Below are 21,628 nucleotides of genomic sequence, written 5' to 3'. Positions count from 1 at the left end.
TCCATATAGATAATCAAGGTGCACTTCGTCTTATTGAAAATCCAGAATTACATCATAGTACAAAACATATAGACATTAGATTACAATTCATACGTGAGCTTAAAAATAACAAAACTATAGAATTTAGATACGTTAACACACAATTGCAACGTGCTGATATTCTTACAAAACCTTTAGTTGTTCAACAATTTAAAAATAATATAGAATTATTAGGAATGTTGGAATTAAAACAATGAGTGAGAGTGTTGAAACGTAGCATTGTTTAATTACAACACTGTAATCTTGTATTCCTAATTTGTCTATTTCTTCGTCAAATAATAAACCACTTGTCACTCTTTGATTGGTCGTTGCATTCAGCAATTTGTTTATGCTAACGCAGTTTTATAATACGAAGTTCTACGTATCTTTTTAACATGAATATTCTTCACTTCGTTTCTAACCTTTGCAAATACATGAAGTATTATATTAAAATAAAGAACCCACTGGTGTTTTATTTTAACAAATTTTTAGTAGTGGGATTCGAAAAATTACTATTATTTATATTTTTTTTAAGATGTCAAAACAATTTTCCCTTAAACCAGTGCACACTAGTCACACTAGCAAATTGTCTCTAAACATATCATATTTTAATATTTCAGCACTGTTTTTGTAGTTTATAACGGTATTTAACAATACAAAACAGAAGAAGTGGACATTTACGTATGATCTCTTAAAAACTTTAAAAACATCAGTAAGGTTGTGATTTCTTAAAAGGCAAGTAAATCAAAATTGAAAGGATAAATTTATTTTTTTTCGAAATGGAAGTTTTATTACAAGGCTTTCTAATTACTTTTACATAAAAATGTGAACACGTTATTCGCATAAAATATACTGGAAATCACATTTTTTATAGTACCTTTTTGTGGATTTTTTTCCAAGTCCTAAAATTGAAGTTGAGTTTTACTAACTTCGCCATCCTTCACCACTCTCCAAATTTCTTGAAGAATGTTCGAAATAGTGTTAAGTTTACAAAAAATTTGGTTCCAGCTGCATATATTTGCATTTCCTTGTGTGACATTGAAAATACTGACGATGCCTGGTCGTTTCAGTGAATATGCCGTATTACTGTATTCTCATTTTCTTCTTTGTTTTGTGTTTTAATTGTATGTTTTGCTTATTTTCTTTAAAAGATTTAGAAATTTTTGTTTTGGGATCTACTTATAAATGTATTTTTTACATTTGTATATTTTTGATATATGTATGATGCTACATCTAATATTACAAACAAGTAAAAATGTAAAGTTCAGTAGCACCGAACTTTATTATATCCCTACCATGAATTATTCTGACCTCAAATGGAATAATTTGTTTCCTTTCCTGTTCACGATACTAGTCGGAGACGTTTTTTGACCACTAAGAACTCCAAATAGCAAATTACAACCAATTCGAACCGAAAATGTTGATAAAAACCTCAAAATAATAAATAAATAAAACCTCAATAATATGAGCGCTACACCGAAACCTGGACCTTATACCCTAGACAGACGGCAGCGTTAATTTGCATTAACCCCATGCCCCATGGGTGGGGAGGCTTCGCCACTTTCGCCACTTTGTAAATTCTCAAATATAATATTTTAAAAACAACAAGTAAAAAAGCGTTAAGTTCGGCCGGGCCGAACTTTTCATACCCTCCACCATAAAATATTCTGAACTAAAATGGAATAATTAGTTTTCATTCCTGTCCCCAACTTTAAGTGGGTACGTTAAAATGTCATATAATGTACATAAAATGCTTCATTCGGGAGGCCCTTTTTTATGGTGCCTATATCTAACTATGTATGTTGACAATTTTTGGTGGGCTAGAAATTGGGAGGTACCGTTATATAGGGGTTATAATAAAACATGGACCTCTGTTGACAGTTTTTGATGGGAGCCTTTAATGTCAAATAACTCCCAATTCGGTTAAAAATTGCAGCTAGAATCCTCAAAATACCGAAAATTGGTACATAACGTGGGAACTTCAAATGTCATTAACAGCTAGTTCGGAGGTACCCCTATATGTGGGCTATACGAAAATATGAACTTAAATGAACAATTTTTGTTGCAGAATTTTTGTTGGCTCTTAAATATCAAATACAGAAAGTTCGTTCAAAAAATAAAGCTAAGGTACGGAAAATCGGGAGGTTTGTTTTGGGGCTATACCAAAACTTGGACGTACGTTCGGTTAAACATTTTAAGTAAAATCCTCAAAGTACCGAAAATCGGGAGGTATCGTTATATTGGTGCTATGTTGAAAATTGTTGATGCAGATGTGTGGTGACCGTTACAACCTTCAAATGTCAAATTACAGTTAGTTCGGTTAAAACTTGTAGCTAAAATTGCCAAATTACTGAAAATCGGGAGGTATCGTTATATGGGAGCTATAACCAAATATGGACCAATGTTGACAATTTTTGATGGAGAGGCGTCGTGACCACTAAGAACTTCAAATGTCAAATTACTGCTAGTTCGGTTTAATATTGCAGCTGAAATCATCAAATTACTGAAAATCGGGAGGTACCGTTATATGGGGACTTTATCCATCCATACATGGACCTTTCTTAACAATTTTTGGTGGAGAGGTGTGGTGACCACTAAGAACTTCAAATGTCAAATCTTCAAATTACAGCTAATTCAGTTAAAACTTGTAGGTACAATTCTCAAAATACCGAAAATCTGGAAGGTACCGTTATATGGGGCTATACCAAAACATGGACCTAACATGTTCATAATTTTTTCGAATATAAGTTTTTTGGTCAGTAAGAACCCTAAATATCAAATTATATCTAATTCGGTCTAGAAATGGGACTTGAAACGTCAAAATAACTGAAATCGGGCGTTAACGTTATAAGGGGGCTATTCCAAAACATGGACCTATGTCCAATAGTTTTGTTATATAAGTTTATTGACACTTAAGAACCCTAAATGTCAATATATAGCTAAATCGGTCTGAAAATGTAGCTAAAAACGTCAAAATACCGTAAATCGGGGGAACCGTTATATGGGGGCTATACCAAAACGTGGACCTATGTCCACAAGTTTTGTTATATAAGTTTATTGACACTTAAGAACCCTAAATGTCAAATTATAGCTAAATCGGTCTGAAAATGTAGCTAAAAACGTCAAAATACCGTAAATCGGGGGGTACCGTTATATGGGGGCTATACCAAAACGGGGACCTATGTCCACAAGTTTTGTTATATAAGTTTATTGACACTTAAGAACTGTAAATGTCAAATTATAGCTAAATCGGTCTGAAAATGTAACTAAAAACGTCAAAATACCGTAAATCGGGGGGTAGCGTTTTATGGGGGCTATACCAAAACGTGGACTTATGTTCACAAGTTTCGTCATATAAGTTTATTGACACTTAAGAACCCTAAATGTCAAATTATATCTAAATCGGTATGAAAATGTGGCTAAAAACGTCAAAATACCGTAAATCGGGGGGTACCGTTATATGGGGGCTATACCAAAACGTGGACCTATGTCCACAAGTTTTGTTATATAAGTTTAATGACACTTAAGAACCCTAAATGTCAAATTATATCTAAATCGGTATGAAAATGTAGCTAAAAACGTCAAAATACCGTAAATCGGGGGGTAGCGTTATATGGGGGCTATACCAAAACGTGGACCGATATAGCCCATCATTGAACTTGACCTGCCTGCAAACAAAAGAAGCCTTTTCCCAAAATTTCAGCGTCCTATCTCTATTTTTGTGGATGCTAGAGTGATTACCACAGACGGACGGACGGACGGACGTGGACAGATCGACTTTTACGAATTTTATCGAATTTTACCCTGATCAAGAATATATATACTTTATAGGGTCGCAAATGAGTATTTCAATGCGTTACAAACGGAAAAACAAAGTTAATATACCCTCCATACTATGGTGGAGGGTATAAAATATAATCATTTATATATCAAAACTTATAGTCAAGACATGCTAATATTCTTACCAAAAATAATATTTGGAAAAACTGAACAAAAACGTGGCGAAGGCGCCCCATGTTACCATAAATATTTTATTTAATTGAATTAATTGAGCTATCATCACCTAAGGAGTTTGTATAGAAAAAGTGATATCTCAATACAAACTTTTAGGTCATGATAGCTCAATTAATTTAATTAAATAAAACTCTCACGAATAAATGACAATCTTCCTAATAAAACAACAATTAAATATTTATTTTATGCAAAGATATAGTTATAGTTCTGGAACCTTAAGTAAAAAAGTTTAAAAATATACTGAAATATTTTGGTGAGGGGCAGCATTAACGCAGCAAAAAATAAAGGAAATCGAAAGCCACTTTTTAAAAAGGGTCAGATTTTACTCAGAATTCCCGATATACAGTTTCGGCCAATACTTAAGAACCCCCTCAGAAAAGTTTTTAAATTATATTTTTTAAAGAAAACTATGTTATAAATCAATTTTTATTTTTCTTTTTATTTATTTATATTTTTATTATTAAAAAATACAAATATAAGGAATTCTTTAATTTAAAAAAATTAAAATTCAAAAAACATTTTAAGTCCCAAATTTAAGTGGACACAAGTAAGAAAGTATCAGTCGGCTTGGCCGACAGAGATATACCCTCAGCCTCGGACCTAAAGAAAATAATACTTCTGACGTCTGTATTAAACGATGTACAACATTCCAAACCAAATCAGTTTCTACCTTTGAGGGTTATCTTTCCTTTTTTTTGCAGCTTTTGGGTCATTAGCTCAAGAAGTAAGGAGTTGACCCTGAAAAAAACGTGTGCAGTCGCAATGGGGAAAGCGAATACAAGTTGTTACAACAAAAACAAAAGAGATTCGAAGTCCTTTAAAATAAACTAAGAATGGACAAAATATTGTGAACCCCAAATTTTAGACCGGATGATCCGTTCGAGAGTTATCGTGGGCAACATCCACTACATAGAAATATTTTAAATCTTTCGGACTATTTTCTCAGAAAAGAAAAAAAAAACGTGTAATGTCGTAATAGTTGTTACAAAAAGAAGCAAAGCGATTTGAGAGCGGACCTTAAACTGCACCCATCCCAAATTTTGTGTGGGAGGTACCCGAAGGAGTTGACCGATAGAGTCCATATTGGAACCTCATTCATGTCTGGAAGAAATATCAGCATGTGCAAAGTATGGACCAAATCGGTTACCTGCTTCAAAAGTTGTCGTGCGTACAATTTTTCGTATATTTTCGAACATTTGTGGGGGAAGTATCTGAAGGAATCGCATTTCGTCCAAACATACTTGGGATCTAAAACCATTATTTTGATAAGGCACGATTTGTCTGGATTAAAGTGTATATACCCTCGTTAGCATAAATGCTGATATCAGGGTTTCGGAGTCGGAGTCGAGCAATTTTGCTGGAGTTGGTGTCGAAGAAATAACTCGACTCCGATTCCGGGCAAAATTTTTACCACGTTATAGAAATATAACATTAAATTTGGAACAAGAAAATTTGTTTAAAAATCATTATTTATTTTAAAAGAAAGGTATAAAACACATGCAAACGGTATATTATACTAAGGTTATTTACTATCCTCTGAAGTGTAGTCTATTCATTCCCCTTTGGTTGATCCAATTGATTCGTTACATTTTTGCAAACAGAAGTAATTTTCTATGACAATAGGATTAAGATTGGACCTTAAACCTCTTTCGTCAGAACGCTTACTGGTCCTCTCAGAAATGTCTATGTTTTTTCGTTGTTGGCGTTGCATCAGCGCGGCCTTGTGATCAATGCGTAATGCAAAAACAACAACTTTCTTGTTGTTTTACCCCCGCTTATTGAAGCAACATTCCTATGTTCGTATTCTTTGCAAAGCAAAGACGACATAAAAACAGTGGTGGATATGAAATTCTTTAGTTCGACTCAAATTGTAGGGTAATCAGTTTTAGGGCCATATAGCAAATTTCTCATTTTGTTTAATTTGCTGGATGGGCTTATTGACCTGTTTATCGATACAGAGTCGGCGGAAAAGGGAACTGATGAAGTAGTTTGGTGACAACTGAAACTATAGTATTCCCTACCCTCCGCCCGCAACTAATCAATTTCATATCCACTGTAAAACATTTTGTTGTTTTTCAAATACTTGAATACAACAAAATATGGACTCAAGTATTTGTTGTTATTCAAATACTTGAATACAACAAAATATGGACTAAAGCTGAAATAAACACAAAGATGTAAAATTCTGCAGTCCAACAATAAAAAACGCCAACAACAATAATAGGCATCAGCACGGCCTTGTTGATCAATGCGTAATGCAAAAACAACAACTTTCTCGTTGTTTTACCCCCGCTTATTGAAGCAACACACTATGTTCGTATTCTTTGCAATGCAAAGACGACATAAAAACAGTGGTGGATATAAAATTCTTTAGTTCGACTCAAATTGTAGGGTAATCAGTTTTAGGGCCATATAGCAAATTTCTCATTTTGTTTAATTTGCTGGATGGGCTTATTGACCTGTTTATCGATACAGAGTCGGCGGAAAAGGGAACTGATGAAGTTGTTTGGTGACAACTGAAACTATAGTATTCCCGACCCTCCGCCCGCAACTAATCAATTTCATATCCACTGTAAAACATTTTGTTGTTATTCAAATACTTGAATACAACAAAATATGGACTAAAGCTGAAATAAACACAAAGATGTAAAATTCTGCAGTCCAACAATAAAAAACGCCAACAACAATAATAGGCATCAGCACGGCCTTGTTGATCAATGCGTAATGCAAAAACAACAACTTTCTCGTTGTTTTACCCCCGCTTATTGAAGCAACACACTATGTTCGTATTCTTTGCAATGCAAAGACGACATAAAAACAGTGGTGGATATAAAATTCTTTAGTTCGACTCAAATTGTAGGGTAATCAGTTTTAGGGCCATATAGCAAATTTCTCATTTTGTTTAATTTGCTGGATGGGCTTATTGACCTGTTTATCGATACAGAGTCGGCGGAAAAGGGAACTGATGAAGTTGTTTGGTGACAACTGAAACTATAGTATTCCCGACCCTCCGCCCGCAACTAATCAATTTCATATCCACTGTAAAACATTTTGTTGTTATTCAAATACTTGAATACAACAAAATATGGACTAAAGCTGAAATAAACACAAAGATGTAAAATTCTGCAGTCCAACAATAAAAAACGCCAACAACGATGAGAAAAATCAAAAAACAAAAAAAATCGCCGGAGCGCTTTTTAAATAAATCGCGATTTAAGTTGACATTTTTAGGGGTTGTTTAAGTTTTCACGATTTTACTTAGAAACCGCAAGTCCTATCAAAATGGGACTGAAGAAAATGTTGTTGCTCTGAAAATTCTCTACAAGATTGACCTTTATGGTATTCTCGTCCGTTTTACCGTTTTTGAGATATAGAAGTTCAAATTGGAAAAATTCAAATTCAATTCAATTCAATTCGATATTGTTACGTCTTCATTGTCCTTTTTCAGTTTTACCCGTTACTTTCCCGTTCTATTAACTATATATGAAATTCGGATGGTTACGCTTCTGAATTAGGCCATCATAAATTCATTGTTGGTCAACGACAGATTCATCCTGTCATAACTCAAAAGTCTGACAAACGGTGAATCTTTCGTCTAGGATTCATTATATACTCAATGAGGGCTTTAGATGTAGACATTCAAATATCCGCATTGTCCGCCAGGATCAGATATAGTTCATGTGTATCCGACTTTTCTACACAATCAATAGTATATACGAAATTCCACTAAATACATAATCATAGAGTTTTCATGTGAAAGGATCGGGTAAAAGTGATAAAAGACAATATAAGCATGACCATATGGATTTCTTGTCCTACATAAAAATTTCCTATCAAGATTTTTGTAGAATATTTTCATGCACGAAATCTCATCGTGTACTAATTTTTCAGTTCCAGAAAACATCCATCTTCCTACGTGCTGAGTGGTGTAATTTATTTTATTTTGTATGCGGCATATAAACTGTGTTTTTCTCGAAATCGGCCACAAAAATTTATGACAATTGGTTTATTAGTTTTCGAGCTAGAATTGGCACTTAATGCTTTAATAAAAACAGGGTTTCGTAGACGGCCTCAAAACTTCGTAAAATTTTTCTCTTTCAAATGAAGGAAAAAATTCTCGCAAAAATCATGAAAAATTGCCTTTATTGAGCTTTACAACTGGGGGTCTCCTTTAAAGGCTAAGTACACTAAAATGTTGGCTTATATTCAGGTTGAAACTTGGTCATGAATTGCTTATAATTTTTATTGCATGCAGTCCTTATGATTTGTATTGCCCCTTAATTTTCCCATATTTTGAAAGCTTAAAGATTTTCTCACGCGTAAGAATTCCGTCCAGAATATGCTCGTACAAAAAAGGAATACAATATAACTCTATAACTTTGCTATTTTTCAATGTAAGATTCGCCAGAAACAGTATTGATATGTTCGAATATATTCCAAAGAATGCCCTTTCTAATTAATATGTAAGGAAAAAGTAACACATTAGCCCATGTAGGCCAAACTATAGGAAAAAGTTAATAATTTGTGAACATTTTATTCATTTTTAGTGGTATACGAATTCACACTCGGAGTCGACCCGGAGTCAGAGTCGTGAAAAAAACTCGTCTGGAGTCGGTGTCGGTGTCTAGCCAAAAATACCTCGACTCCGAAACCCTGGCTGATATATATTAACCCTCGAATATACTACATTCTTGAACAGGGTAAAATTCTCAGTCGTTATATACGTGCCGTCCGTCCGTCAGGATGCTGTAATCACTCTAGCAAAAAAAATACAGATATTCGATTATTTAGGTTTTTAGCTGCATTTCTTAACTAACCTCGAATTTCGTTATTTTGAGGATTTAAGCTACAGTTTTTGAGTGATCACCCGTAATTTGGCAGTTGAGGTTTCCTGCAGTCACGAAACTTCTCTACCAAAATTTGTCAACATAGGTCCTTCCTTCTACCCGTAATTTGACATTTTAAATTCCCAGCCGTCACGAAACTTCTTCAACAAAAATTGTCATCATTGATCCATGTTTTGTTATATCCCTCATATAAAGGTACCTTCCAATTTTCGGCACTTTTAGGATTTAATATACACATTGTGACTGAACTACCTTTGAGTTTCGCTGCTGTCACGAAACTTCTACACCAAAATATGTCAACATGGGACCTCCCGTTTTTTGGTATTTTAAGGATTTTAACAATAATATTTTCCCATAAGCAGTAGAACGATTACACTATCGTTATTATCGATTATTTTTTAAAGATTCAATATCGATAAATAGTTTTGTCTATCGATATTATGGGATTGAAAACTCTTAACCTAAAATCAATTGAAATGAATAGAAAGTACACGCCTTTTCGGTATTGTGGGAGTGAGAAAGTAAGTCCATAGTCTCACGTACATTTTTTGTCGGAAAAGTAAATTGTTTTTTATGCATTTTTATTAACTAAAAGCAATTGTATTATCTCCTTTATATTTCTGTAAAGTACTTGTGCAAAATATGAACAAAAGAATAGACATTTCCCTAATTTTTCCAAATTAATTGTAATGACAAATTAACGACAATATCGATAGTTATCAATTTTGTTAAATGAAATATCAAACGTTGGATATGTCGATAATTTGCCAGCTCTAGTATGCAGGTTATGTTGAAATATGAGCTATATCAGCTAATGTTTTGGCATATAGCGGCACATAGCAATTTCCGTTATTTTGATGTAGCCAAACATTTTCTGAACAAACTAAATGTAATTTGATATTTGAGATTGCCTGCGGTCACAAAACTTCTCCACCAAAAATGTTGGTATAGTCCCCATACAACAGTTCCTCCCAATTTTTAGTATTTTAAGGTATTTACCTACAATTTTTGCCAAAATAGCTGTAATTTGCCATTTGGAAAGCGGTACCTCCCAATTTCTGTTATTTTGACGATTTTAGCAATATTTTCTTACCGAACCAACTGTAATTTGACACTTGAGATTTCCAGTGGTCACAAAACTTCCCCACCAAAAATTTAGTTATAGTAACCATATAACAACAGTTCCTCCTGAATTTCAGTACTTTAAGGATCTTTCCCACAATTTTAGCTAAACTAGCTGTAATTTGCCACTTGGAAACTCTCAGTGCACTATAGATAATTTGGCATGTTTTTGAGACAAAAATTAATATCGATGGACTTATGGGCTTTTTATAAATTTTTATACCCTCCACCATATGGAGGGTATAATTAAATTTGTCATTCCGTTTGTAACACATCGAAATATTCGTCGGAGACCCTAAAAAGTATATATATTATTGATCAGCATAAAATTCTATTCGATTTGACCATGTCCGTCTGTCCGTCTGTCTGTTGAAATCAAGATACAGCTCGCAATTTTAAAGATATAGAGTCAAAATTTGGTACAGAAGTTTTTATTACTTGCAGGATGGTTGGTATTGGATATATCGGTCCACGTTTTGATATAGCCCCCATTGAACGGTACCTCCCGATTTTCGGTATTTTTAAGGTTTTAACTTTATTATCCTACCAAAATGGCTGACATTTGGTACGTAGTCTTCTTTAGGGGTATAAAACTTTACCCCAGAATTTTGTCGGTAACGGTCCACACCTTCATATAGCCCCATAGAACGGTACCTCCCGATTTTCGGTCTTTTGAAGGTTTTAGCTTCATTATCACACCGAAATGGCTGAAATTTGGTACTTAGTCTACGTTGGTGGTATAAAACTTTCCCCCAGAACTTTGTCGGTATCGGTCTATGCCTTCATATAGCCCCCATAGAACGGTACCTCCCGATTTTCGGTATTTTGAACGTTGTGGCCTCAATATTCCACCGAAATGGCTGAAGTTTGGTATTTAGACTTCGTCGGGGGTACACAAACTTCGTCTTTAAATTTGTCGGTATAGGTCCACGCCTTCATATAGCCCCCATGGAAAGGTACCTTCCGATTTTTCGTATTTGGAAGGTTGTGTCCTCAATATTCCACCAAAATGGCTGAAATTTGGTATTTAGTCTTCAATGTGATATAAAACTGTTCGCCAGAAATATGTCTGTACAGGTCCACGCTTTCATATTGCCCCATTTCTGACTAAAATTCGTCGGTATAGGTCCACGTTTCGATATAGCCCCCATAGAACGATACCTCCCGATTTTCGTAATACTGAAGATTGTGACGGCAATATCCAACCGAAATGACTGAAATTCGTTATATCGTCTTCCTAGAGTTATTAAATATTCCAGAAGAGTATTATCAGTATAGGTTCACGTCTTCCTATATCCTCATAGAAGCGTACTTTTTTGATTTTCGGTATTTTTTAAGTTTTAGCCACATTCTCTTACCGAAATATAGGAAATTTGGTATTTTTTAGTGAGCCTAAAAATTTCCCTCGGAAATTTGTCGGTATAGATCGATGTTTTATAATAGCCCCCATAGAATGGTGCCTCACTTTGTTTTACCGAAATTGCTAAAATTTAGTATTAAGTCTTCTTCATACACGAAAGAAAAGTAATTATTCCATTTTACTTCAATACAACTTGTGGTGGAGGGTATAACAAGTTCGGCCCGGCCGAATTTAACGCCGTTCTTGCTTGTTTTTTTTTCTTTGATGCAACATTGATACCAATATTTCCTTGGTATGTAATGCAAATAGAGATTTAATTTCTTTGATTGGCTTATAGTAAAATTTAGCGGAGAACATTTTTGTCTTTGACGCCATTCTTTTAAAATTATGTTTTGCATGACAATTTTGCCAAAACTCTCATGAAGTACGACCTTAACCCATAAAATTTGTTTTTAATTTTACATATTTCTGGAGTTTAGTAAGATGTAGAGTTTTTGTGTATTCTAAGACCTATAATAAAAAATTATGGCGAACAAATTTGTAGAATATTTTGATCTGATACGATCACATTTTATAGAAGAATGGCCCAAAAGAATGGCCCGTCTGAGGGTTAAAAAAATATGAAAAATGAAACCAGTTACCCGAAAATCATAAGAACCCAAGGTTAGGTTTAAGTCCATTCATTTTTAGAGTTTTGGCCAGCTTTTTCGTTAAATTGTCCAGTGTGCATTGGTGCAGATGATGAAGGGTTCAGGTTCAATCATAGAGGTTAAATACGAGAAAAGATGTTTTAGCCTCTGGTAAGCCACAAAACGAATAGTCCCTTTCTTTTGTTTGTTATGGCATCAATAATACAGAGCGATAGTAATGTCTATAATGTCGGCATTGTACTTTCTAAATACATCTCGTCGGTGTCATGCTTAAGTGTTCCATACGCCATTTTTGACATTTCGAGTTACAGGTACCTTTCAAAGTTTTCAACCCTGCTCTTTCTGAATTTCTAGTCGGATTTCCTCTATTTCTTATAGTTTTCGAGATATAGAAATGCCAAAAAGTTCCACATCCACTTTGGACGCAAAAAATCTGCTTTTTTGTTCCATTTCCATAAAGTCTGGCGTATGGAACAAAAGAACTTTGAATTTTTTGTTCCATATCCATACCGTTTGGAACAAAAAAAGACAAAAACGAATTGTTCCTCACAAAAAATCATGGCATTTGGAACAAAAAATTGTCCAATTTTGTCAAGTTACGATCAATGTGGCGTATGGAACAAATTGTCTTAAAGGGCTAGGTTTAAAAACTGAAGAAGAATAGTTTTTACATCAAGATATTTTAAAATGTTGTATTGTTATATGAAACTAAAATTTATTTTTGCTTAAATTTAACGCCTCCCGCTTCATAAAAGACATTGCTTTTTCGAATGAATTAAACGATGAAATAAGACAATAAAAATAAGCTAATAAAAATTATATTTTTCGAAAGTGAAGAAGTCCACTCCTTAAATAAATGTAAAGGAAACATAAAACATCATTTCTGGATCCAGAGCATGTCATGTACACCAATGCTTTGACATGTCTTTTTCAGCAATGCTTTGGCATGTCATTTCCACCAATGCTTTGGCATGTCGCCAACCCTTTGCAATGACATCATCATTGAGTCTCCGACAACATCAAGCCTATTGTAAATAAATTATTTTTTATATTTTTAGAAAAATGTATATAAATAAAAACACAAAATTAATCTCTATTGGATCGATGGAATGGGTGCGAATGCTGATGATCTTTCAGGATCTTTCACTACATCCTTTGCATTAGTTCAAATGCTGATGAAAAGATCGGATCTTTCACGACTTCGTTTGAACCAATGCAAAAGATGCCATGAAATCACGTCATCGCATAGAACCCATTCCTTCAAATTTTGCTGGGATGTGACATAAAGTGTTCCATGTGACACAAATTGCCAAAAACATGAAAAAGAGATCCTATGGAACAAATAAACAACCTTTTGCATTTAAAAAAATTGGAAATAACTTCTAGACTATAACAGATATCTGACTAAAATAAACTCCTTATATATTCTTTGAGTTTAGTTAAGTAGAACTAAGCTCTTAAAGTATTGGATTTCTGCACCACATCTAGCCTTGAGTTGAGTTTTTGAGTTGAGTTTTTCTCGAATCAGGCAAATGATGTATGGAACACTTAAGCATGACACCGACGATCTGTCACTGTTAATTGCAGCTGCAGTAAAGTATACTAATGATTAGTCTAAAATCTAATACATGTAAGAGGTAAATTATTATTATAGTCGTGCTTCTCTATAAGGAATCGTTTTATAAAACACAAATAGGAATGCTCAGGAAAAATAGTCCACTTATAACGACCTTATAATACATGTGCTGACTTTAGTATTTTCAATCCATATAACATATGTATCAAATTTTCACTTTTCATAGTTATTACTACGATTCTGTGAATATTTTTTTAATTGTGCATTTTTCAAAAACTAGATGTAAAACTTAAATATTTATATAAAATATTAAATGTGTTCTAGAAATTTTTATAATAACTCACCCCACTAAGTTGCTGGCAAGAACAATTTGCAACCAAGCCTTTTCAGGAAGCCATGATGATGCCGGATTAGCTGGAATAGTTTGTAGTCCGACGCCGCCCGTTAAGAAAAACAGCAGATGAGATTTATTTATTTTGTCCTGGTTTTCATGTTATTTTTTGTACGTTGGCGTCAGCAACGTTGTTTTCCCATTCAGTTGTTTTTAATTAACCAGGAAAAGGATGGAAAAATAACAAATTATATTTAGAGAAGTGTACACAACGCTAATATTCAATTCAATGAAAGTAGAACAAAGCGTGGATATTTTACGAAACTTGAATTTTGTTAGTCAATTTAAAGTTATCTTTAATTAGAAAAGTCATTAAATAGTTTCCACAAATATGTAAGATTTGAACATTTATTTGAAATATTCATAATAAAATACGAAAAAAACAACATGTTTATATTATTCGTTGCTGTTCCTCCACAAAGAGTAATCGTATGTACATTGTACATATATGGGCAATATTTTTGAAAATTTAACATAGCTGAATCCAATAACTCGCGAATTGCGGTTGTATATTGTGCATACCCAGCAAAATTTGAAGAAAGGGGTTCCATGCGATGACGTGATTTCATGTCATATTTTGCATTGGTTTAAACGAAGTCGTGAAAGATCCGATATTTATACCCTCAGCCTTTAGACTATGGAGGCTATATACACTTTAATACGATGAAAATGTGCCTCATCGAAATAATGGTTTTAGACCCCAAGTATGTTTGGACGAAATGTGTTTCAGACAATTTGGAGTCGATCTAGCCATGTCCGTCCGTCTGTCTGTCTGTCCTGCTGGCTGGAGCGCACGATAACTCTCGAACGGATGAACCAATTCGGTTCAAATTTTGGCTTTCGTAATATTTTGCCTGCTGGCTGGAGCGCACGATAACTCTCGAACGGATGAACCAATTCGGTTCAAATTTTGGCTTTCGTAATATTTTGCCGGTACCTCCCCCACAAAAGATCGAAAATGTTCGGAAAGTTTGTGCGCACGATAACTCTTGAAGGGAGTGACCGATGTGGTCCATACTTTGTATAGCGTAAACTTTCTAGCAGGGTATTATGAGGCTCCAATATGGTCTCAATAAGTCCACTCCTTCGGGTACCTCCCACACAAAATTTCGGAAAAGTTCAGTGTAGGGCCATCTCTCGAATCGCTTTGATTTTTGTTTTAGCAACTTGTATTCACTGCCCTCCATACGACGCTACAAGTACCATCAGGGGCAAGTCCATACTTCCTGAGAAAATAGCATGAAAGTTGCAAAAAACCCCTATGACACCGTGTGAGGTGGTTGGAGCTCAAGATAACTCTCGAACGGATCTGCCGATTCGGTCCAAAATATGGCTTTAGTAATGTTTTGTCCAAACATAGTTTAAGTTAGAAGATAAGCCATATCGGTCCACTCCTTCAGGTACCTCCCCCACAAAAGTTTAAAAATGTTTGGAAAAATTGTTCGTACGGTAACTATTGAAGGGAGTGGCCGAATTGGTCTATACTTTACACATCCTAATGTATCTACGAGATATAGATCAGGTTCAAATATGGACTATATTTGTCCACTCCATCCGGTACCTCCCACACAAAATTTCGGATAAGTTGACTTTAAGACCTAATATCGAATCACTTTGATTTTTGTTGAAGCAACTTGCATTCGCTGCCTCAATTACGAAGGGAAGAGTTTTTTTAGGGGCAAGTCCATACTGCTTGAGCAAACAGCCCGAAGAGTGTTATAACCCCCTATGGCACCATATGTTGTGGCTGGAGATCCACTTCCATAAAGGTCAATGTCTATCCATTCTTTTAGTATCTCCTCCGCAAAACTTTTGATCTTTAATCCTTATCAACATTTTTGTCTGTTCAAACGCCCAAAATTTTTAAAACCCACTAACTACATACGTATTTTGGGAAAAATTGTTTCTATATACACAGGCTGAGGGTATATCTCTGTCGGCAAAGCCGACTGATACATTTTTACTTGTTTCATTAGCATTTGAACCAATACAAAGGAAGTCGTTAAAGTTCCGATCTTTTCATCAGCATTTGAACCCATGCAAAGTAACTCGTGAAAGATCTGATTTTTTATCAGCATTTGAACCCTTTCCATCGATCCAACAGAGATAAATCTAGTGTTTTTATTTATACATATTTTTCTAAATATATAAGATTAATTATTTACAATAGGCTTGATGTTGTCGGGGACTCGAAATCACAACCAACGTTTAAAACTCTCGTCGTAATGATAATGTAATTGCAAAGGGTTGGTGAAAATGACATGCCAAAGCATTGGTGGAAATGACATGCCAAAGCATTGGTGAAAATGGCATGTTAAAGCATTGGCGTAAATGACATGCTTTGGATCCAGAAACGAATAGCATCTTTTGGGGTCCACGTTCATATAAAATTCATCGATGAAGATGCTAAGAAGATGACATGCCAGATCACGTGCACCCATGATTGAATGGCATCTTTGGCATCGAACATTTTGCTGGATATTAAATGCTTTTGGATAACATCCCAGCAAAATGTTCGATGCCAAAGATGCCATTCAATCATGGGTGCAAGTGATCTGGCATGTCATCTTTTTAGCATCTTCATCGATGAATTTTATATGAGCGTGGACCCCAAAAGATGCTATTCATTTTTGGACCCAAAGCGTGTCATTTACACCAATGCTTTGGCATGTCATTTTCACCAATGCTTTGGCATATCATTTCCACCAATGCTTTGGCATGTCATTTTCACCAACCCTTTGCAATGACATTATCATTACGACGAGAGTTTTAAAAAAGTTGTTTGTGATTTCGAGTCTCCGACAACATCAAACCTATTGTAAATAATTAATCTTATATATTTAGAAAAATTTGTATAAATAAAAACACAAAATTCGTCTCTATTGGATCGATGGAATGGGTTCAAATGCTGATGAAAAGATCGGATCTTTCACGACTTGCATAGGTTCAAATGCTGATGAAAAGATCGGATCTTTCACGACTTCCTTTGCATTGGCTCAAAGGCTAATGAAAAGATCGGATCTTTCACGACTTCGTTTGAATCAATGCAAAAGATGCCATGAAATCACGTCATCGCATGGAACCCCTTCCTTAAAATTTTGCTGGGATGAAATGTTTTTAGACTTGGCAACAAATATTGGCTGTGAAAGCTGCGACTATATTAATGTTAACAAGTAAAAAAGTATCAGCCTATGTGAATTGAAATACACTAAGGAGAGGACCGATATGGACCATTTTAGAAGTTAAACTAAGTATGGACAAATTGGTTACCCCGTTCAAGATATATCGTGCTGGGCTTTTGTAAAATTTTGTGTGGGAGGTCCACTCCTTTGATTGAGTCCATATTGGAAACTCATCTAAGTCTGGTAGAAAATTCACGATGTGCAATGTATGGACCAAGTCGGTTACTTCCTTCAAGAATCATCGGGGGTTGTACTTTGAACTTAAACTAAGTTTTGCACCAAAGCCAAATTTTGCACCAAATCAGTTCATCCGTTCGAGCTTTATCATGCGCACCAACCAACCAGACAGACTGACATTGCTAAATCGACTAAATTATCTAAAATGGATTTCGTCCAAACATATTTGGGGTCTAAAACCATTTTTTTGATGAGACACGTTTTGCCCGTATGAAGGTGTATATACCCTGGTTAGAAAAAATGCTGAGGGTATAAAGACTAAAATGTTCAACTTTGACCTTGAATTCCTCTGCAGGTACTACACCGAATTTGACGGCTTACAGAATTTTTACCAGGAAGAAATGAGTCTGTTTCTGCTTAAAAAATATCAGCACAAAAAGTGTGTTTTATACCCTCAGCATTTATGCTAACGAGGGTATATACACTTTCACGCGAGCAAAATGTGCCTCATTGAAATAATGGTTTTAGACCCCAAGTATGTTTGGACGAAATGTGTTTCAGACAATTTGGAGTTGATTTAGTCATGTCCGTCCGTCTATCTGCCTGTCTGGCTGGCTGGAGCGCACGATAACTCTCGCACGGATTAATCGAATCGGTCCAAAATTTGGATTTCGTAATATTTTGTGCAAACTTAGCTTAAGTTCAAAGATGGGTAATATCGGACCACTCCTTCCGGTACCTCCCCCACAAAAGTTCGTAAATGTTCGGAAAATTTGTGCGCACGATAACTCTTGAAGGAAGTAACCGATTTGGTCCATACTTTGCACATCTTGAAATTTCTACCAGACTAAGATGAGGTTCCAATATGGACTCAATCGGTCCACTCCTTCGGGTACCCCCCACACAAAATTTCGGAAAAGTTCCGTTTAGGACCTGCTCTCGAATCGCTTTGATTTGTGTTGTAGCAACTTGGATTCACTGCCACCTATACGACGGTACACGTTTTATCAGTGCCAAATCCATACTTTCTAAGAAAACAGCCTGAAAGGTATAAAAAATTTCTTTGACACAGTGTGTAGTGGTTGGAGCGCAAGATAACTCTCGAACGGATCTGCCGATTCGGTCCTAAATGTGGCCTTCGTAATATTTTGTGTAAACTTAGTTTAAGTTCGAAGGTAATCCATATCGGTCCACTCCTTCAGATACCTCCTCCACAAAAGGTCAAAAATGTTCGGAAAAATTGTGCGCATGATAACTCTTGATGGAAGTGAACGATTTGGTCCATACTTTACACGTCCTAATATATCTACCAGATATTGATCAGGTTCGAATATGGACTATATTTGCCAACTCCTTCGGGTATCTCTCACACAAAATTTTGGATAAATTCACTTTAAGACCTGATCTCGAAACACTTTGATTCTTGCTGAAGCAACTTGCATTCGCTGCCTCAATTACGGCAGTAAACGTTGATTCAGGGGCAACTCCATACTTCTAGAGAAAACAGCCCGAAAGTTGTAAAAACCCCATATGGCACCATATGTAGTGGCTGGAGAGCTCGAACCGAATACTGCGTTCGTCCACACTTGGATATTGTAATATATCTTCGAATATTAGAAAATATTTGCTAAAATGGTACGCGCGATTTCTTATAGACGTAGCAACCGATTTGGTCCAAACTATGGATATCTAAATATTGTCGAAACTTAGTTTATGTTCAAGTTTTTGCCCTATCTGTCCAATCCTTGTGGTACCACCCACACAAATGTTCAGCATTTTTGTGTGATTAAGGGTCTGTTTACAGCGATATTGTGTTTTTTCGTAGGCTAGTGTTATAAAAAAGCCCTATATTGATATCCCCGCAAATTTTTGAGCTTTAATCCCATCCATACTTTTGTAGGTTCATACGTCCAAAATTTTGAAAACTCCCCTAAATACATACCTTTTTATACCCTCCACCATATGGAGGGTATAATTAAATTTGTCATTCCGTTTGTAACACATCGAAATATTCGTCGGAGACCCTATAAAGTATATATATTATTGATCAGCATAAAATTCTATGTCGATTTGACCATGTCCGTCTGTCCGTCCGTCCGTCAGTCCGTCCGTCTGTCTGTTGAAATCAAGATACAGCTCGCAATTTTAAACATAGAGAGTCAAAATTTGGTACAGAAGTTTTTATTACTTCCAGGATGGTTGGTATTGAAAATGGGATATATCGGTCCACGTTTTGATATAGCCCCCATAGAACGGTACCTCCCGATTTTCGGTATTTTTAAGGTTTTAGCTTCATTATCCTACCAAAATAGCTGAAAATTGGAACATAGCCTTCTTTAGGGGTATAAAACTTTCCCCCAGAATTTTGTTGGTATCGGTTAATACCTTCATATAGCCCCCATAGAACGGTACCTCCCGATTTTCGGTATTTTTAAGGTTTTAGCTTCATTATCCTACCAAAATGGATGAAATTTGGTACTTAGTCTACATTGGTGGTATAAAACTTTCCCTCAGAACTTTGTCGGTATCGGTCCATGCCTTCATATAGGCCCCATAGAACGGTACCTCCCGAATTTCGGTATTTTGAAGGTTTTAGCTTCTATATCCTACCAAAATGGGTGAAATTTTGTACGTAGTATTCTTTGGGGATATAAAACTTTCCCCCAGAATTTTGTCGGTATCGGTCCACACCTTCATATAGCCCCCATAGAACGGTACCTCCCGATTTTCGGTATTTTGAAGGTTGTGTCTTCAATATTCCACCGAAATGGCTGAAATTTGGTATTTAATCTTCTTTGGGGATATAAAACTTTCCCTCAGAACTTTGTCGGTATCGGTTCATGCCTTCATATAGCCCCCATAGAACGGTACCTCCCGAATTTCGGTATTTTGAAGGTTTTAGCTTCTATATCCTACCAAAATGGCTGAAATTTGGTATTTAGACTTCGTTGGGGGTACTCAAACTTCCCCTTTAAATTTGTCGGTATAGGTCCACGCCTTCATATAGCCCCCATGGAAAGGTACCTTCCGATTTTTCGTATTTTGAAGGTTGTGTCTTCAATATTCCACCAAAATGGATGAAATTTGGTATTTAGTCTTCAATGTGATATAAAACTGTTCGCAAGAAATATGTCTGTACAGGTCCACGCTTTCATATTGCCCCATTTCTGACAAAAATTCGTCAGTATAGGTCCACGTTTCGATATAGCCCCCATAGAACGGTACCTCCCGATTTTCGTAATACTGAAGATTGTGACGTCAATATCCAACCGAAATGGCTGAAATTCGTTATTTCGCCTTCCAAGAATTATAAAATATTCCAGAAGAGTATTATCAGCATAGGTCCACGTCTTCCTATATCCCCATAGAAGCGTACTTCTTGATTTTCGGTATTTTTTAAGTTTTAGCCATATTCTCTTAACTAAATATAGGAAATTTGATATTTAGTCTTCTTTGAGCCTAAAATCTTTCCGTCAGAAATTTGTCGGTATAGATCGACGTTTTAAAATAGCCCCATAGAATGGTGCCTCACATTGTTTTACCGAAATTGCTGAAATTTAGTATTAAGTATTCTTCATACACGAAAGGAAACTAATTATTCCATTTTACTTCAATACAACTTGTGGTGGAGGGTATAACAAGTTCGGCCCGGCCGAACTTAACGCCGTTTTTACTTGTTTTTGGAAAACAATGTATTTGAATCCACACAGGCTGAGGGTATATCTCTGTCGGCAAAGCCGACTGATACTTTTTTACTTTTTTGTTTGTTTCTCAAATAAAACAACATATTTCGATGTTTATATCCACATAAAGTCTTTTATCACGAGATGTTCCTTATTACATGTTTTTTATGTACTTACCCGTGATAGCAGTATGCCCAAACACATGACCAACGATATAACAAGTTTATCTTTTTCAAATAGCGAACGACACACATTCTGATATATGGACTTGGTAAAATAATTATTCAAATTTTCCAAACGTTCAGCGAGTTGTGATGACTTGGGCGCCTTTAGAATTGCATTAACGAAGAGATTCAAAAACCAGCCCAAGGAGTATTGGTACATTGGATCAATGTTTGCCAATTCACTGATGCAGAAGAACAGTATGGCCGAATGTTTGGCCACTGGTGTGTAACGTTGTCGTGCTTCATCAATTTCTGTTTCGGTCGCTACTGCAATGACTTGTTTCTCTTGAATTTGCTCGGATAAAACTTTACTGGATGACAGAATATTAATGGCATTTTCGTCCTCCAATACATTGCCTTCGGACGTTGAGAGTACCTAGGAAA

At 35.5% G+C, this 21,628-nt stretch overlaps 1 protein-coding gene across 1 annotated transcript in view; it reads right to left on the bottom strand.

Moving 5' to 3' along the window:
* Dnah3 (dynein heavy chain 3, axonemal) overlaps nt 1-21,628 on the bottom strand; it is a 389,565-nt gene that overhangs the window by 103,925 nt on the left and 264,012 nt on the right. The window contains exons 23-24 of the mRNA XM_073981508.1: nt 21,198-21,620; nt 13,932-14,068 (exon numbers count right to left, since the gene is read on the bottom strand). Coding sequence (XP_073837609.1) covers nt 13,932-14,068; nt 21,198-21,620 — 560 coding nt within the window. The remainder of the gene's footprint in view (nt 1-13,931; nt 14,069-21,197; nt 21,621-21,628) is intronic.

The sequence above is a fragment of the Musca autumnalis genome, unplaced genomic scaffold, assembly GCF_047663935.1.
Source record: "Musca autumnalis isolate F117 unplaced genomic scaffold, ASM4766393v1 scaffold_4, whole genome shotgun sequence".
NCBI classification, from domain to species: Eukaryota; Metazoa; Arthropoda; class Insecta; order Diptera; family Muscidae; genus Musca; species Musca autumnalis.
The sequence above is the reverse complement of the archived record's forward strand: the minus strand, read 5'-3'. Positions and strand labels throughout refer to the sequence as shown.